The sequence below is a fragment of the Equus quagga genome, chromosome 15 (assembly GCF_021613505.1).
Source record: "Equus quagga isolate Etosha38 chromosome 15, UCLA_HA_Equagga_1.0, whole genome shotgun sequence".
Classification (NCBI taxonomy): domain Eukaryota; kingdom Metazoa; phylum Chordata; class Mammalia; order Perissodactyla; family Equidae; genus Equus; species Equus quagga.
The window spans coordinates 77,129,630-77,148,007 of record NC_060281.1 but is presented as its reverse complement, the minus strand read 5'-3'; the positions used below and the strand labels follow the sequence as shown (position 1 = coordinate 77,148,007).

Below are 18,378 nucleotides of genomic sequence, written 5' to 3'. Positions count from 1 at the left end.
AACCGGATTCAAAGCTCCTCTCCTCGCTGCACGACTGTGGCTTAGTCATGTCCCCTCTCTGGGCCTCACTTTCGTGCCTGTAAAGTGGGTGTGTGGGGGTGATTAAAGCTAAATGCTGAGTGAGCACCGCCTCTCACGGTGAAAGCCCTCAGATGCCGGGGGGGAAATTTAAAACCCTTGGAGAAGGGCGGAAGTTACGTGCCCTGGAGCCCTCGTGGGTGAGCCCCTCCCTGCTGGACCACTCACTGGCCACCTTGCGTCAGCTGTGGCCCGAGAGCAGGGACCTGCCCCCAGCCTACGGGCGGCTCGGGTGAAGCCGAGCTGTTCCCACAGCTGAGGCACCTTCCACTGAGCCGGCTCAACCTGCCCAGTGGGCACCTCGGGGCAGGTGAGAGGAAGGGAAATAAGACCGAAACTAGCCCTGATGGAGCATTAAGCTGCCATTAAGCTCTAGTTAGCTGGTCTCAGGCTCTGGGCTCAAAGCCCAAGTCAACTTGTTGAAAAAGGAGGTGGGCAGGTCCCTGGAGTGTCCCCAGGGACTGCCAGCCAGCCCTGACTCTCGTGAGCTGCTGTCCCCTCCAGGCCTCCCCGTGCCACCTGTCAGTCGCTCTTAGCAATAAGAAGCTTCTTCACCTCTACCTCAGTTTTATCATCTTTAAGATGGGGATAAGTTCCTACCTTACAGGATGATAATATAAAGCTCTTACAACAGTCCCCGACACTTTGGGAGTACACAGAACGGTGGCTGCGGTTTCTCTTATTAGTAAAATTAGTTTTAAATTAAGAGCTCACCGGGTGTCAGGCAGGATGCTGCACACCTTATATGCATCCATCTCGTTAACCTCGTGATACTCCCTGGATATTCCCAGGATCCCCATTTTATACATGAGAAGTCCCAAGGCTCCGGGATGTGCCGTGGCTCGGTCAGGGGCAGAGCCCGGATTGGCCCCTGGGTGTGCGAGATTTCACATCCCTGGGATACGGGAGGTGCTGGGTGTGCACCCAACTCACAGATGAGGCAACTGAGGCTTCTGTAAGAAACTGAGAGTCAGTAAGGTGCCTGTGGGGAGGGAGAGGGGAGATTCTAGTGTGGGTCTAGCAGGTGCCTAGGGGAGATGGAGCAAAGACAGCTGGATGTCAGACATCAGCACGGACCTGCCAGGGGCTGTGAGCCAGGACCCGGCCACCTGCCCCCAGCGGTTTCCCACGTCTGCCTCCCCTCCTGCTGCCACTGGAGAGTCAGGCCTCTTTGTTGTCAATTTCCTTCTCAGACACTTGGTTGGTCTGCGAGGTGGTTCTGCCCTCCGCCCTCTCTCCCAGGGCACTGCTGCCTGCTCTCCCTCCTGGGTCAGCCCTACGTCCCTCTGGCCTTTTGTGGGGTCTCACGGTGGTGGGTCCTTCTTGCCACCTTCACAGCATGGGGACCGGGTTTCTCCTAGCTGCCTGGAACCTGCAGCTTCCTCCTTTGAGGCCTCTCTTCCCTCCTGGGAGTTAACCAGACTCACGTCCGCTTCCCGGTGTGTCCCCGGATCTGATCCTTCCAGCAGCCCCAGGACTCTGTGGATGGAGAACTCCTGGGGGTGGCCGAAGGGTCTGGACGCCTGGGGAGGGAGCTGAGCTGGGTGCAGCCTGGGTGCTCAGGGCAGACGGAACCGAGGGGTCAAGCCCCACCCGCACCCACCATCCCTTCCACTCAGCTGCTCATTCACCTGTGCTGCCCCGATGGTGCACGGGTATGGAGGCATGCTGCTGTGGAAATCATGGGATCCCCGTCCCCATGAGCTCGGGGGCTGTGTCTGGAGCTTCCATCTGGGGAGCACTCCCTCCTCCCCGGGCACCATGCTAAGTGTGCTCCAGACTTTGTCTCACATGAACACATGACAACCCTTTGAGGCTCCTGTTTCCAGAGGAGCAAACTGAGGCTCAGAGAGGCTAAGCCACTTGGCCCAGGTAGCAGAGCCAGGGAGAACCCAAGTCTGATTCCAGAGGCACCCGCTTCACAGATGAGGAAACCGAGGCTGAGGAGGGGTTAGCAGTAGCCAAGACGCCCTGGCCGATGAAAGCCAGAGGGGCTGAGGGCTCATGCACTGATGAAACACAAGCAGCTGGCTGCGTCCTGTCTGTCTCTCAGAATTCCCTCAAGCTCCACGTGGCCCCTTTGCTCTGACTTGTTCCCGCCCAGGGCCCCTGGGCTTTTGACCACCTCCCATGGTCGCCTCCCACTACTGAGGAGAAAGGGGAGGACAGCTGGGCGTGCCAGGGCAGTGGGGACTATAACACGCACGGAGAAAAGTGACTGGTCATCGCGAGACGAGCTTTCACAGACTGAACACGCCAGGACCCCACACCCAGATCAAGAGCGGGACATTCCCAGCCTCCAGAAGCTTCCTCGGGCTCCGTCCCGGTCACATCCCTGAAGATAGCTGGCCGTTATCCTGACTTCCCATGGCGTGAGTCAGTGTCGGCGCTTTCGTTCTTTATATAAACGGAGTCCTAGTGCGGGGTTTGTTTGCTTTTTGGCTTTTAAAAATATTTTAGGGAAATTTCAAAACAGCTTTGTTGAGATATAATTTACATATTGTACAATTCACCCTCTTAAAGCGTACGATCAGTTTTAGGACATTTTCTTCACCCCCAAGAAACCCTGTGCTTGTCAGCCATCACCCCCTATCGCCTTGGCAGCCACCCGTCTCCTTTCCGTCCCTGTGGATTTGTCTGTTCAGGTCTTTGCCTATAAATGGAGCCGTATAATATGCGGCCTTTTGTGTCGAGCTTCTTTCCCTCAGCATCATGGTTTCGAGGTTCGTCAACACTGTAACACGCATCAGTACGGCATCCCCTTTAATAGCAAAATAACACGCCAGCCCCCGGGGCCAACTGTTCTGAGCGTCCCCCTCCTTCAGAACTGGGCTCTCACGAGTCTCAGGGTTGGTGTCTGCTGCCGCCCGCTCCTCAGTTTGCCCGGATGCCACAAGGAGCGCTGGGGGAGAGACGGGAGGCAGCGCCGCGAGGAGCGAGCAGTGCGGGATGCGGCCCTGGGCCAGGTCCCCCTTCTCCTCGCGACCCGAGCATCGGGCTCCCGTCTGTGAGGTGGAGGCAGGACGGGCCAGCCGTGCATTCACGGCATCTTCACCAGACCCTGCCTGATTCTGTGGACCGGCCGCATCCCCCGCTGCCGGTGGGGTCGGCCCTCGTTTTGAGTCCCAAACCCGATGCATCTCTCACCCCTGGGCGTTCTTTTAAGTCGCTGCTCTCCTTCCACCTCGCCCGCCCGGGTGACCTGGGGCCCTTCCAAAGCCATTGCCCGTTGAAGTCCATGGAACAGAAGAAGGTGAGCAGGAAGCAGATTCTAGAACACAGGACGGCCCATGTGGGAGGTCAGGCTGCGAGGGACCTGCCGCCTCCGGGCCGCAGACCCACCGCCTCTAGGACCCAGCGCTATGTTTGAAATTCGCCCCTCCTGCCCCCAGCCAGCATCTTTTTTTTTTTTTTTTGTAACAATTTTACTGAAATACAATTCACATACCCTACAACTCACCCATTAAAATGCACAGTTCCGTGGTTTTAGGATACTTAGAGTTGGGGTCCATCCCCACAGTCAATTTTAAACATGTTCCTTACCCCAGGAAGAAACCTTGTACCCTTAGCTGTCACTCCCCATCGCCCCCAGTCCGTCAGCCCCCGGCAGCCACTAACCTACTTTCTGTTTCCGTGGATTTACCTATTCTGGACATTTCATATAAATGGAATCATACACCATGTGGACTTTTGTGTCTGGTTTCTTAGTAGCATGTTTCCAAGTTTCGTCTGTGTTGTAGAATGCAGCTGTCTTTCATTCCTTTTTATGGCTGCATAATATTCCATTGTGTGGATAGACCACATTTTATTTATCCAATTACCAGCTGTCAAACAGTTCATGTGTTTCTTCTTTGTGGCTGTTGGGAATAACGCTGCCGCGAAGGTTCGTGTCCAGGTTCTTATGTGGACGTATGTTTTCATTTCTCTGGGGTGTATGCCTGGGAGTGGAGTCACTGGGCCACATGGTAACCCTGCCTTTAACCTCTTGAGAACCTGTCAGGCTGTTTTCCAGATCTTCAAGCCGGCACCCTGCTGCTCTGATTCCAGAACAGCGAAAGCAGGGGCCTGTGGTGGGCCTGCCTGGGGGCCTGCCCTCAGAATGAGGGGCATGTCTGTGTCCTTGCACTTTTCTGGAGGTGGATGTCCAGGGCATTTGTTGGATTCACGGAGGCATCTTATGCCCCGAGCCCTTCCCTGCTCCTGCCAGTCCAAAGGTAGGGGAGGAGGCGCATCCGTGCTGCGGACCCCAGCCCTGCCTCAGGACTGTTCTTGGGGGGCCTGCTCAGGATGGAACCGTAGCCTGATGAGTGATGAACGTTGGTCTCACACCCGCTTTCTTTGCTCGCTCTCTTCCCGGTGCTCTCTGCCTTGGCTCCCAGCAAGGAGAACTTCAACAACGTCCCGGACCTGGACCTCAACCCTATCCGATCCAAAATCATCCGTGCCTTCTTCGACAACAGGTGCGTTCCTTTCCCGATGGCAGGTGACTTTGTCCCTGGGGAGTCACTTCTCACAGTTAAACTGACGCAGAGAAGGGGGGCTGTGTTGGGTAGGGACTCTGAGCACAGCTTTGGGGTCACAGTCTGGATTCACAGCTGGGTGACTCTGGGCAGCTCATCGGTCTCTCTCGGCCTCTGTATTAGTTAGCTCTGGCCGCGTAACAAATTACCCCAAGACCTAGCAGTTTGAAGCCACAAGTGTTTATTATGGCACCAATTCTGGGGATCAGGATCTGGCTGCACCCTAGTGGGGCTTGTGGGCTCCCGTCAGCTGGGACTCTGAAGGCCCCACCTGGGGAGCCCTGCCTCCAAGCTCACTGCCCTGGCTGTCAGCGGCAGGCCTCGGGGTCCTCTCTGGCCTTTGGCTGGAGGTCTCTCCGGGACTCACCCACAGGGCTGCTCCCACACGGCAGCCACAGGCTTCCTGCAGAGCGAGATGGCCGGGTGAGAGAGGGGGAGACAGGGCCGCCATCTTTCCGTAGCCAGACCTCACCAGGGACATCCCATCACTGCCGCTGTGTTCTCTTCCGTAGAAGTGGGTCCCTAGGTCACCCCACACTTGGAGGGCCGTGAATACCAGGAGACAGGGCTCCTTGGGGGCCATCTTGGAGCCGCCTTGGTTTCCTCATCTATAAAATGGAGGTGGTGATAGCACCTGCCTCACAGGGTGGCGGTGAGGGTGGGCTGAGATGATGTGTGCCCAGCACTGGGTTAGCTGTTGTTGTGCCCATTGCCCTGGCTTACAGACGGAGAAACTGAGGCACAGAGGGTGGTGCGCCTTGGCCAGCATCCCAGAGCTGGGGCTCAGACCGAAGCTCGTGCCCCCAGGTGTCCAGTGTTGTTGAGGTTGAAAGACACCATGTCTGAAGCTCCGTGGAGGAGGTTGGGTGGCTGCATCCTCCCCGGCTGCCAGGGCCCCGGGCCTGGCACCCTGTGTCTGCCAAGATGGCTGAGAAGCAGGGGAACCGGCAGAAAGAGGAAGGAAGGGAAGGAAGGAAGACGGGAGGTGGCTCCCTGATCGGTTTTAAGTTGTATGAGCCTGAGCCGCTCAGCTCTGCTTCTGCCAGGGCTGTGGGACCCTGAGCAGGACACTGAGCCTCTCTGAGCCTCACCTCTTCACAGGGTGGGGTGGGGGGTCCTTGGGCTGCCCTGGAAGATGCAGAGGGCTTCCTCCAGGGCCTGTGGGATGAGGCCTGAGGAGAGAATGACTAAGAGTTAACCAGGCCAAGCAGGGAGAGAAGGTGCTCTGGGAGAACAGAACTGCAGGTGCAAAGGCCTGGTGGCACAGGGAGTCCAGGAGCATGAGTGGCAGAGAGGCGACCTGGCTGGAGTGCAGAGAGGCTGAGCGTGGTGAGAGGTGGCTCCTAGACCAGCAGGAGGGGTCTTGACTTCGACCTCGGAGCAGCGATGGGGGGCACTGATGGGTTTAAGGTGGGGTGTGGACCAGGTTTGCATTTCGTAGAGGTCACTCTGGCTGCCCGTGGATTGTAGGGGACAGAGCCCAGGGAGGGGGGCGTATTGCGGCCCCCCAGGCTGGAGCCAGGGCTGCTGAGCGGGATGGAGAGCTGTGGGTGGCTTTGAGACACCCGGGAAGGGAGAAGGGTGGGAAGGCTGGATCTGGGGGTGGAGGTGAGAGAGCCGGCACCGGAGAAACCTCCACAGGAAATTGCCACATTTGCCAGAGAGGGAAGGTCCAAGGTCACAGTCAATGGGGAAGGTGGGAGTGGGGTTCAGTGTCCCCACCTCCTTTCTAATCCTGGTTCTGCCAGGGGCATGTGAGGGGGGTATGCCCCGAAGCCAGGGCCCGAGTGAGTGAGAGCAGGATCGGGGGGAGGGAGGTGCCGGCGTGGGAGATGCGGCCCCTGATGTGGAGTGGACACAGGCCGTTGGGGTGTGGAGTTGGAGGCGTCACTGAGCGTCCCAAAGTGGACGGACATCGAAACAAGCCTGCGGGGATGTAGGGAGGGGAGTGTGGCAGGGAGGGGCGGCGAGGCGTGGGGTGGATGGCTGAGACTGCCCCTCCTGGGGCACCAAGCAGGGCGGTGGAGGTTCCCCGAGAGCTGGGGGAGCCCCTGCAGGGAGTTGGGCAGGGGTCCACAGGATCCGCTTTGTGTTTTGCAAAGCCCCTTCTGGCTGCATGTGGAGGGCAGGGCTGGAGGATCCCACGGGGGAGGGTGGAGGCGGGACAGGGGCCGGGAGAGGACAGGCAGGATCCCAGAGACAGGAGCCGTGAAGCTGGTGACCAACTGCACAGGCGGTCCTGGTGGGAGGGAGTCGGGGGACTCATGGGTCTGCAGCGAGGGCAGCTCATGACGCTGCACCTGCTCTAGGGAATTTCCCCCCCCACCACCCCCGACGATGACGCAGGTAGCAGGAGGCGGGGGCAGTGCTGGGGAGGGGCCGGCTTTCGCCTCCCCCGCAGGTCGTGGGGCCTCAGGCTCGGCAGCTGCTTAGAAAACTGGATGTGGAGAAAGGGTTGTGCCGGGTGAGTCGGGGGTCAGCCTGCAAGTCACCGAGGAGGGGAGGCTAAGGAAAGGCTCCCGGAGTCTGCACCTGGGACAGCTGGGGGCTGTAGCGAAGCCCCAGAGTGTCCTGTGCATCCTTCACGGCTCGTCCTGAAGGAGACGTGGGAGGACTTTGGAGGGGCTGCTGGAGACGGATTTCCTTTTCAAGAAAGACCAGCAGCATCATCCTTGGTTCCCAAGACCCTTTGGGAACAGGACAGTATGCAGAGAAGGCAGTCCTGGAGGGCAGTTCGAGTGGGGTTCGTCCCCACCTCCAGGGCCTCCATTCCTTATGCAATCATCAGAAAGATAAGGAAGTGAAAATTCTGCTCTAAATCAGGCATCCTTGCAAAAAGAACGTTCTCGTGCTGGGTTGCCAGTGTGACTGCAGCCCCCATTCTTTCATCCACCAACCCTGACCTTGGGTTCCCCACTTTGGAAACGGAGTGGGGAGCAGGTGGCGCTGGCTCCAGGTGCTGTGTCTGGGTTTCCTCAGCCCTTGCACTCTTGTTGCTTTTAGAGCCCATGATGTTGGCCGTGTGGATGGACCTCTCAGGGACACTAGGAGGGGAAGGGACCCCTTTCTCCTAAATCGGGTCCTGATGCCGAAGCAGCCTGGGGCTCGACCTTGTTGGAGAAGGACACGTGGCCTGCTCTCCCCCAGCCCTGTCACATTTTCCCAGGAGCTAATCTTAATCCCTCTTGCTGCAGCCGGAACCTCTTGGGAAGGACGGGTGACCAAGCGCAGTGAGAAGTACCTCTGAGGAGCCCGTAAATCCGGGGCTGTTTTCCTGCCCTGTAAATTTGGCCTGTGTCCCTGACAGCAAAGACTTTGAGGTGATTAACAATCTGTCAGGAGGAGCAGTGGGAACTTTATAAGACAGAAGATTTAAGGGGAGACTGTGGAAAATACTCAAAGCCTGGCTCCCCGAGCATGGGGAAGAGCGCCTCGTCTGATCTCTCGGATTTCTAGTTCCACGATCCACCTTCCCTATTCCAGGCTTGGGATCCACCTGTTTCTGGAAAATCTCCTGGAATGGAAAATTAGGAATAGCGAGATCTGTAAACTGTGAAGTGCGGTGCACACTTCAGGGGCGGTCGGGATCTGAAAGGGAGTAGACGGGCCCCTCAGGAGAGAAGGGCAAACATATTCCACTAAATGGAGGTGCAGTCGTGACCCAGGGGAACCCAGGTAACTTACAAGCACCAGGCCTTACCTGTCAGTCATCCTGAGCCAGCTCGGAGCTTCTCCTTTGCAAGGATGCACAGTGAGGGATGGGGAACCCTCAGCTGTCAGCCCAGTGGCAACGTGCGCCAGCAGCTGTCGGCTGTCGCGACTGGGGTCGGTTAGTGCTGAGGGTCTGGCAGCAGTGGGTCAGGGGCCCCTGGTGGGCTGGGGTCATCTCTGAGCTGTTTACTCAACAGCTGTTCTGTGCTAGGACCCGTGCTGGTGGCTTTCCGACACGCTAAGGCACATTGGCTGAGCACCCGTGCCCCTTCCCTGAGCCCTGCCTGGAGCACGAGCCCTTTCTTGTCCCTTCAAAAAAGCACTTCTATAGGGACACCCTCGACCTGCCCTATTTATTAAAAACTTGCAGTCCTTGGGGAGACCTGCTCTGTGGTCACACACAGGCCCCTCAGTGCTGCCCGCGGCCCATCACTGTACTCGAACTGCAAACACTGACGGGGAGCAGGAGTCAGCACACTTTCTGTAAAAGGCTGAGAGCAAATATTTTATGCTTTGTGGGCCACATGGTCTCTGTCACAACCTCTCAGCTCTCCTGCTCCGCAGCCAGCCTCGTGCAGCCCCCGACAGTGAGCAAATGAATAGGTGTGGCTGTGCGCCAATAAAACTTTATGTGTGGACACTGAAATTTGAATTTCATGTTCTTTTTCACTTGTCATGAAATACTGTTATTCTTCGGGGTTTTTTCCAAAACATTTTGCAGCTATTTAAAAACATAAAAACCCTTCTTAGTTTATGAGCCATACAAAAATAGCTGGTAGGCAGGATGTGGCCCACGGGCTGCAGTTTGCCAACCTCTGATCTAAGGAAAGGGTCAGGAGAGGCACCCTGGGTGAGTTATGGATTGCTCGGTGCCTCGGTCTCCCCACGTATGAGCAGCACGCCCAGGCAGCCCTCCATCCCAGCAGCAGCTGTGCACTTGTCTGTCTCCCTGCAGCCCCGTGATGGGGGCTCTGGGGCCCCCGGTGTCCCCACGAGCAGCTTTTTGGGAAACAGACCCCGAGGCCAGACAACCATCTGGGCACATGTGTGCCTAGAAGGGCCGAGTTCTCGTGAGCTGTTGGTAGTGAAAGGACAAGACGTGGCTTTAATTCATTTCCACCCTGCCCTCGTTGCTGCCACAGGAACCTGCGCAAGGGGCCCAGTGGCGTGGCTGACGAGATCAACTTTGAGGACTTCCTGACCATCATGTCCTACTTCCGGCCCATCGACATCACCATGGACGAGGAGCAGGTGCAGCTGTGCCGGAAAGAGAAGCTGAGATGTGCGTGCCCCAACCCTGGTTACCCTTCCCCGCCTACACCTGGATGGGCTGCGTCCCCCAGGTCCTGCCACGGCCCTGCATGGGGGTGCGCATGGGAGGTGCTCCCTGGAAGCTCCTCCCCCTCGCTCTTGCACAAGCTGCTGGAGTGTGCAGAATTCCCAAGACTGGCCTCCGCGGGGCCTCAGGCTGCTCTGTCCTGGAGGAGCCTCGCTGGGCCCTGGGCTCCCGAGCGTGCCTGGTTGTGATCTGGGCTGGCTGGCAGCACAGTGTCCCGCATCACGTGTTCCTTCCCCCATGGACTTTCCCATGACTCCTGACATCCTTCTGCCCCACCCCGAGGCAGCCTGGGCCGAGGAGACTGTAAGCATGGCGGCCGGGCTGTATTTAGATCTGGATCGTGTACATGAGGGCTGCTGGGAACTGCCCGGCTGGGCGTCCCACAGCCCTCCTGTGGCGCTCCGGACCAGGGGGCACCTGGTGTTGGCCCAGCTTACTGTTTGCTCCAAAGACCAGGTCACGGGGGCCATGGGGACTGTGGAATGGGGCAGATGCAGGTCCAAACCCCAGGTTTCCCCTCCCTTACCAGGGTGGCTGTGCGCAAGCACCTTAACTTATATGACCTTCACAGCCCAGTCTGTGAGCTGGGCCCGGGGCAGCCCTGGCCTCCCGGGGTCATGTGAGGACTAAAGTGGTTTGTGAACTGCTTTGCACAGTGCTGGGTGTCTGGTCAGTGCCGGATAATGCCCGTGCAGGGGACTTCGTGAGCCCGAGGCTCAGCCGGGCCGGGAGGTCCCCTCCCCTTCAGCTTCTGGCCTCTTGGGCTGCAGGATGCTGAGTGATGTCAGTAAAGGAACAAAGGGGACATCACTAAGAGTGGTATAAGCAGAGGAAGTGCTAATGTCCCTCGTGGCATCCTGGGCTGGCTCAGATCAGCCAGGGGGCCTGTGACCTGCCACAGGGCCATGATGATGGCCGTCCTCTTGGGTCTGTCAGGCATGATACTTTGAAATAACACTGATGTGGCTTTATGTCAGTGATACTGTCAAGTTATCCACGCTCAGTGTGCCAGGCGGCTGCTGGTCCTGATCCACCATCATAGCTCACCAGCCCTTGCACCACCATGAGGTCGACAGATGGGGAAACTGAGGCATAGAGAAGTGAGGTCACTTGCCTATGGTCACCCGCCAGGAAGTGGTCAGGCTGGCCCCATGGCCTTTGCCCTTTACCCCTATGGCTTTGGCATTTAGGTTTCGTTCTTAGTGTCTTTTGCTCAGTTCCAGGTAGATTTCTGAGTGGGGAAGGCTGGGGAAGCAGGGGACCTGGGCCCTGTCTTGCCTGACTGAGCCCCCTCTCTCTCCCTACCACCCCAGTTCTGTTCCACATGTATGACTCAGACAGCGACGGCCGCATCACCCTGGAAGAATATCGAAATGTAAAGTATGCTTCTCGCCCGCCAGGACTCCTGGCGCCTTCCCCCGCCCCGGGCATAGATAGCGGCCCAAGGTCACGCTTGTCTCTGCCCCGCCTGGCAGGTGGTGGAGGAGCTGCTCTCAGGGAACCCCCACATCGAGAAGGAGTCGGCTCGCTCCATCGCCGACGGGGCCATGATGGAGGCGGCCAGCGTCTGTGTGGGGCAGATGGTGAGCGCTCTGGGGTGGAGGGGAGCACCCCACCCCTGCTGACCGCCACCACCCTGCCCTAGTTAGCCTGTTTCTCGAAGGCCAGACCATACTTGTCCTGCTCGCCACTCTACCCAGCCCGGCACAGAGCAGAGCTCAGAAACCCCTCCCTGCTTTCCTGTTCCCAGGAGACTGACCACAGGTCCCAGCCTGGAGAGCAGGGCCAGGCAGGGAAGCCTGGCTCTGGGGTCCTGTGGGCCCAGCCAAGCAGCTTCTCTGGGCTCTAGGAGAGCACCTGGCACACTGCCAGGCCCGGTGAGCGAACAGCACAGGCTCGCTTTAATTTATTCACAAGTGGCGGGGAGGGGGTGTGTGGGGTCATGTGGTCTGGGGTCCAGGAGGAGCCGGGAGTGGAGGGTGTGTGCTGCGGAGGGTGGAAGTCCCTCGCTGGTCCAAGGAGAGCGCGAGAGGATTGGACCAGAGGTGTTTCTGAGGCCGCCACCGGTGCTCCAGGCCGGGGCTGCGGGTGGAGCTGTGATGGGGTGGGAAGGCAGGCAGGGCCACCACGGGAGCATGAACACAAATGCCGGCCACTCCTTGAGGCTCGTCAGGGTCACCCTGGTGTAGAAATGGCTGGGTCATTTCTCAGAACTGGCGTGGTCATGCCTGTGACGGACTCAGGCAAGTCAGAGCAGGGCGTCCTCACCTGCACCGTTGACACGGGGGCTGGCAGCTCTCTGTGTGGGGGCCGTCCTGGGCGTTGTAGGGTGTCGAGCAGCATCCCCGGCCTCTAGCCACTAGATGCCAGCCACACCCTCCAAATTGTGACCACCAAAAATGCCTCTGGACGTTGCCAAATGTCCCAGGGAGCAGTGGGGGGCAAAATCGCCCCCGAGGAAGAACCATTGCACTAGGGGCCACAGGAATAGGCACAGCTCGGAGACATTGCAGGTTCCGTTCCAGACTCTTGCAAGGAAGCGAATATCGCAATGAAACAAATATCGCGATCAAGTGAGAGACGCAAATTTTTTGCTTTCCCAGTGCTTATAAGAGTTAGGTTTACACCGCAGACGACAGTGTGCAATAGCATTATCTCTAAAAAACAATGTACTTACCTTAATTTAAAAACACTTTATTGCTAAAAAATGCTAACATCGTCTCAGCCTTTGGCGAGTTGTAATCTTTTTGCTGGTGGAGGGTTTTGTAAAAAAGGCAGTATCTGCGAACTGCAATAAAGCAAGCTGTGCCCGTAAATGGTAAGTGGAGTGGTAACTGGCGCTTTGCCCGTGTGAGCAGTGGGCGTGTGGGGGCTCCTGGAGGGACTCCCCAGGGGGCTCCGGGCAGGCCGGGGGCCCCATATACTCGGCTCCCGTTGGGAGACCACACGGCATGTGCAGACACCATGCTGTGTACTCCACATACAGCGCCTCATTTTACTGGGGGGGAAACTGAGGCTCAGGGACATAAAGAATTTTCTGGAGTTCAGGGGCAGCGATCTTTATTGTGCTCAGTAGTCACCCCTGTAGGACCAGTACAGCCTGGTCATCCTGACACAGTGGCCCTGAGCCCCTAGGGACCATCTCAGTGTTCCCCCAAGGGTTTCGGTGGTCCCACTGAGGCCACCCCCTCTTCGCTCCTGTGTATTTAAAGTGGCTGTCGCTCCAGACACCTTTTGGCTTTGAGATCACCACAGCCCGAGGGGGGCGGGTTCCTGCTGGGACCTGCTGTCTGTGCCCCAGCCTGTCATCAGGGGCTACGGGGGGCCCGGCGGGCTGTGACCATTTTATTGGCCTGTACTTTGCTTCTGGGGCCCAGGGGGAGGCTTCTGGCTTTGGTGAGGCCACCCCTCTCAGCCAGTTAACCGCCGCAGAAAGGGCTGGTGACCTCCATAGGGAGCACAGGGATCCCCCGCTGGGTTGTCGAGCCAAATTCCCATTTGATTTAATTACACTCTCTTTCTTTAAATTACTCCCTGTCCCACTCCAGTTTCAATTGGCAACAGTTTTTTTAATTTGCTGTAGTAAAATTGTTGGCAGCTGGCAGCTGCTGATCTGCATAAAATCCGCACAGCCTCGGAAGCTGAGGCATTTCGGAGCTGAGGCTGGCTTCCCGGTGTGTGTCCCAGGCATCTTTCTTTACTTGTGGATCCTCTGTGTAATCTTAAAATACTTTCCCGTGTGATTGTCAGCCAGATAAACACAGACGAGCTGTGTGCCCTTGTGAGCAAGGGGCAGCCGCAGCCGTTCAATACCATCTGGCCCCTGAGGACGTTAACGTTTCTGCCCGGGCCGCAGCCAGACACACGATCCATCACCCCCACGTTAATGGCCTTGCAGAGTTGCTTACTGACTGGGGCAACGATCTTTCCAAAGTGCTTTCTCTGTGGCTTCCGCGGCCCGAGGGTAGGGCTGCTTGGCTGGGGTCTCAGCCTGGGGTGCTTCCCCCCACCCCCTGCCACTGGGCGCCCACCCTCCAGCCCTGGTCTCGGGCCAGCAGGGCCTCGTCTAATTAGCTATCCTTGGCCGCCCTGGGGCCCTGGAGTTGCCTGCAGGGAGAGGGCAGCCACCTCTCCCCGTGCCCAGGGCACAAAGAGCAGGGAGCCCCAGGGACAGGGCTGGCCCAGGCGTCTGAGAATGGGTGGCTTTGATAAAATTAAAAATATCTACATTGATTTGCTTTCTGTATTAAAAGAAGTACAAAGAGGAAACTGCAGGGCCAGGGGCGGGGGGAGGACCCTATCACACACACGGAGGCTGCGGCTCCCAGCGGGACAGGCAGCCTTGCCTCCGGGCCTCAGTGGCCTTATCTGTAAAATGGGAGGAAGAACCGAACCCACCTGGGGGCTGAGGAGTCACCGTTAATGTTAGTAACACCACCCGTAAAGCTCTCGAGACGGTGCCTGGTACAGCAGAGAGCCCACTGTTCTGAAATACACGGAGGAACGAGTTTCCGAGGGGTACAGAAGAGAAGGGTCTGCCCTCGCCCTGCTTCTCATCGACCCCAAGGGGAGCCGGCTTGGTGGGCTGTTCTACCAGTGCGCACACGCGTGTGGTTTACGTCTGATGTGCAGACGTGGGCTTGAACGGCCTGGCTCTTCCTCTGCCCTGTCCTGACCTCACAGACGCACAGGGCAGGGCGTGCTGGTCTGCTTAGTGGCGCAGGGAGAAACCTGCACGCAGGGGATCTGCAGACATCTTTCTGCCCCTTGTTGGTTTTGGTTTTTCCACTGTCTACCTGTCTTGGAGCCTTTTCTGTGTTGGCACGTATAGATCGCCCCCTTCTTGGTGGCTGTGTGGTGACAATAGCGTGGACGACCGAGAGCTTGTTAGCAGGTCTCTCGATGGGCGCTGGGACGTCAGCCAGACGTTCAGTCACAAAGGCTGCTGCAGGCAGGGGTGAAGGTCCTGGAGACTTGGCTGTGGCAGCGCCTGAGACGGCGGCACAGGGGCAGGGGCCACTCTCATCCCCTGAGGTCCCCATGTGCCAGAGCAGGGAAGACGCAGACAGGCTGGCGCTGCCCATGGCTCGGCAGGCCGACGTTATCAGTGACTCACTGGGCGCCAGGGGTGGGCCACACAGGCCAGCCCTTCGTCCCTTGCCCCTTTCCCCAGTGGTCTGTGAGCTCAGATTAGCCTAGAACTGGCTCCTATCAAGGCTGCTGTGAGGAGGCGGGGCCAGGAAATGGCAGGAGCGTCAACAGGTGGCTGTACTGCTGGGACCTTGCGGAGGGGGGGCTCTGTGGGAGGGCGAGCCCCTGCCTTTGGGCCCACCCCCTGCATTTCCATCCTCATCTACTCGGTCTTCCCCGGGGGCCCACTCCCTCCTCCCATCCCCCTCCAGCCAGTGAAGGGGACCTTGGAGTTCAGGGTGACTGGCCTTGAGCAGAGGGGAACTATCCAGTTCTCGTGACTCTACCTAAACAGGCCCCACCATGTGTGTTCTGGGCTGGGGCGCAGTCTCCTGCTGGACCCCTCACTGCCGTGCGCTCTGTCCCCAGGAGCCTGACCAGGTGTACGAGGGGATCACCTTCGACGACTTCCTGAAGGTGGGTGTCAGGTGGAGAGGGAGGGCCGTGGGCCGGGGTGGGGGCTCGAGGGGACCCTGGTCAGGAGGAGACAGGCGTCTCTGTGGAAAGGGCACAGCCTTTAAAACAATGTAAACTGGTTTCACTTACTTTTTATTGAAAGGATAATATTCACACATGGGCTGAACAATTTAAGCAGTGCAGAAGGGCATACAAGGAAAACTCTATTTCTCTCCTGCACGAGGCCCTGGTCCCCCTTCTCAGAAGCATCCCCCTTGACAGTCAGAACTGGGGTTCTGGAATGTTCTATGCCTCTATGGGTACCAGCTTTCTTCAGAAGCACACACTGGAGCCAACTGGAGGTTCTGCCCCTAGCTTTTCTTTTACTGTGCCCTGTAGATGGCACTTTTTACATGGCTGCCCGTTCTTCCAGCCTCAGGCAGGGGACTCTCCAGCCCCAACTCGACATTCAGGCATTGCTGGGCCTTCGCTTTTACAAACGTGCTCCCTGGCTGGGAACTAGGCCCCCTCGCCGCTCTGACTGGCAGACACCCCGTGGCAGGGGATAAGCCCACCCTGCTCTGAGCACTCTGGGTCTGAGCACCCCAGCAGCAGCGCCCCACACCTTCCGGGAGCTGAAGACGACAGGAAGTCGGGGGAAGGGGGCCCAGAGGCTCTGGGTCCAGCCTGCCCAGGGGCACCCAGAGAGCTTGATGGGCCTGTGCCTGGAGCCAGGCCAGGGACTCGGGTGCCCACAGCCCCATGGAGCCGAGGGGCAGCGTGGCCAGGTGGTCTCCTCTGACCTGCCCACTAACCCAGCCAGTCATCAACAAATGCCAAGGAGGCAGGAGTGGTGAGAGCGGGGGCTGGCAGTACAAACAGGGCCATGATGGGAAGACTGGAGGGGATTTCTGGGCTGGAGGTTGGCAGCTCTCACTCCCGCACACAGGCCCTACCCCAGAGCTGGGCAGGGTGAAGGAGGAGGATTTTTTTTTTTTGCTTGAGAAACCAACTTCTTCCCCAAAAGGCTGCCCCTGCCATGCCTCTAGTGCTCCCCAAGCCCGTCCCTGCACCTGGGGGCCTTTCTTGCCCAGCTGGTCCCTCTCTTTCCCTCTCCTGAGCCCTACCAGCAACCCTGTTCCACCTGGCATTTAGCAGAAACCACCCTGAGTATCCAGGTGTCTTTCCCTGGGGACATTTGGTCCACCCAACAAAGGTCAGGGCCGCTCACCTGGAACCAGATCTGCCTTCTCTGCATCCTCACAACACCCAGAACAGGTGCCGGAGACCAGGAAGCACCTGGGAGACCACGGGCGAGTGACAGTGGCAAAAAATGATTTCTCCCTGTTTGCAGCCTCAGGGCTGTCCCTGGAGATGCTGAGGGTGGCAGCTTGAAAGTTTGAAGTTCTTATATAAGCAGGGAGACAGTGAGAAGTCACCGCCCACCACGTCTGTTTGCCTCCTTCCCACCATCTCTCTGTCTGAGGCCCTCTTGGACCTGGAGTGGCCAAGGAGCTGGCGAGTGCACAGTCCTTGGAGAGGTGGGGCTTTGTCGGGTGGCAGATAGGGTCTGGTAGCCCAAATGTCCCCTGGGCCCTGGCCAGAATGGGCTGTGACAGCACTACCAGTACCAGGTATGTGGCGATGGACATGGTCTTTGAGCAGCACTACCTTTCCTGGGCGTGAGCTCCCATCCCAGGGAGGTCATAAAGGCCAAACCGTTGTGACCTTTTAATTAACCATGATGGCTTCGTGAAAGCTTCCAATTGCGCAGCCCCTAACAGTTCACAGAATACTTCTGTGGATGATGCCCTTGGAGCCCCCGCAACATTCTGGGATGTGGGCAGCACAGGTGGTGGTCCTGGCATTTTACTGATGAAAAGGAGGTTTAATGGGGTTAAGGAATTTGCATGAAAATCACAGAGCCTGAAGTGGTGGGTGGGATTCAACTAAGAGCCTGGGTTCTGTACTTAATAATAACTTGCGGTGACAATCTCAGAGAGAATCCAAATGTCAGAGCCAAATTAACCAGCAAAAAGGCAGATGGAAGTTTTGCTTCCTCGCTTAGCTCATCGTCTTGAAACACAGGCCTCTGCTGCTCACCTGCCCCTCCCCCCGCCCCGAACCTCGCAGTGGGTGGCGGGGGCAGTGGGTGGCGGGGGAGGGTGGGCAGGGAGATGGTTGAGGAACTGGGCTGCTTGGTGCGAGGCAGCCGGGGTCACCCTCTCACACTCCTCCATCCTTTCCAGATCTGGCAGGGGATTGACATCGAGACCAAGATGCACGTCCGCTTCCTTAACGTGGAAGCCATGGCCCTTTGCCACTGACGGCCGCGCCCCACAGGAAAGTGCACTCTTTGCCCTGCGCAGGCGGCCTCCCTGCAGCCTGGAGCCGCGAGGCGTGGGGCCTCTTCGGCTGCGGCTCTTGTAAATAGGTGGCACTCCTCTGCCCATCTCCTTCTCCCTGTAGGGTCTGGTATGTGGGACTTTGCTGTTTTTATCTCTAATTAAAAAAAGGGTTTGTTAATGAACGTGGCTCCTGTCTGTTCCTCATGTCCACTGAGGTGGCCTGGCCATTTGGTGGCAGGAGGCCGAATATGAGAAGCAAGCAGCAGCTAACTAATTTTCAAAGATTGGTTTGGAAGATGGAATTTTTTTTTCCTTTTTTGGCTTATTTTGGGTAAAGTGTTTGCTCTTTTCCCTGGTAAGAGCTGAGGATTCATCTGCCTTCTCAATCCTGGGCAGTAAAGTAAGGAAGAGCAGCTCCTTGCTCCGTGGGGGCTGGGACCTGGGTGGTGGGCCTCCCCAGTGTCATGACCTCATATGAGCCTGGAGGGAAGATGTCTGGGGCCCTCGGCCTGTGCCAGCTGGGGTGGTCCGCCGAACTTGTCCTGGTGGAGCTGGGGGCACCGACATTCAACGTCTGGCCGGCTGACTCGGCGCGGCTCCTGACCACGAGTGGTCAGACTGGGGGTGCCCATGGTTCTTCCTGGCAGGATGGGGCCAGCTGCAGGGGCCGGCACTCTGCAGTCAGTGGCAGTGTTGGAGACTGGGCACAACAGGGAGGTGAGTGCCCCAGGTAAGCATCTCCCCCAACTCTAGCTGTCACCTTCCGATTTGGGAATGGGCTGTGGTGGGGGCAAGG

At 58.0% G+C, this 18,378-nt stretch overlaps 1 protein-coding gene across 1 annotated transcript in view; it reads left to right on the top strand.

Moving 5' to 3' along the window:
• TESC (tescalcin) overlaps window positions 1-17,764 on the top strand; it is a 46,128-nt gene extending 28,364 nt beyond the window's left edge. Inside the window, exons 3-8 of the mRNA XM_046641026.1 lie at window positions 4,458-4,538; window positions 9,452-9,591; window positions 10,962-11,023; window positions 11,124-11,231; window positions 15,208-15,255; window positions 17,484-17,764. Coding sequence (XP_046496982.1) covers window positions 4,458-4,538; window positions 9,452-9,591; window positions 10,962-11,023; window positions 11,124-11,231; window positions 15,208-15,255; window positions 17,484-17,561 — 517 coding nt within the window. The 3' untranslated portion in view covers window positions 17,562-17,764. The remainder of the gene's footprint in view (window positions 1-4,457; window positions 4,539-9,451; window positions 9,592-10,961; window positions 11,024-11,123; window positions 11,232-15,207; window positions 15,256-17,483) is intronic.
• The last annotated feature ends 614 nt before the right edge of the window (window positions 17,765-18,378 follow it).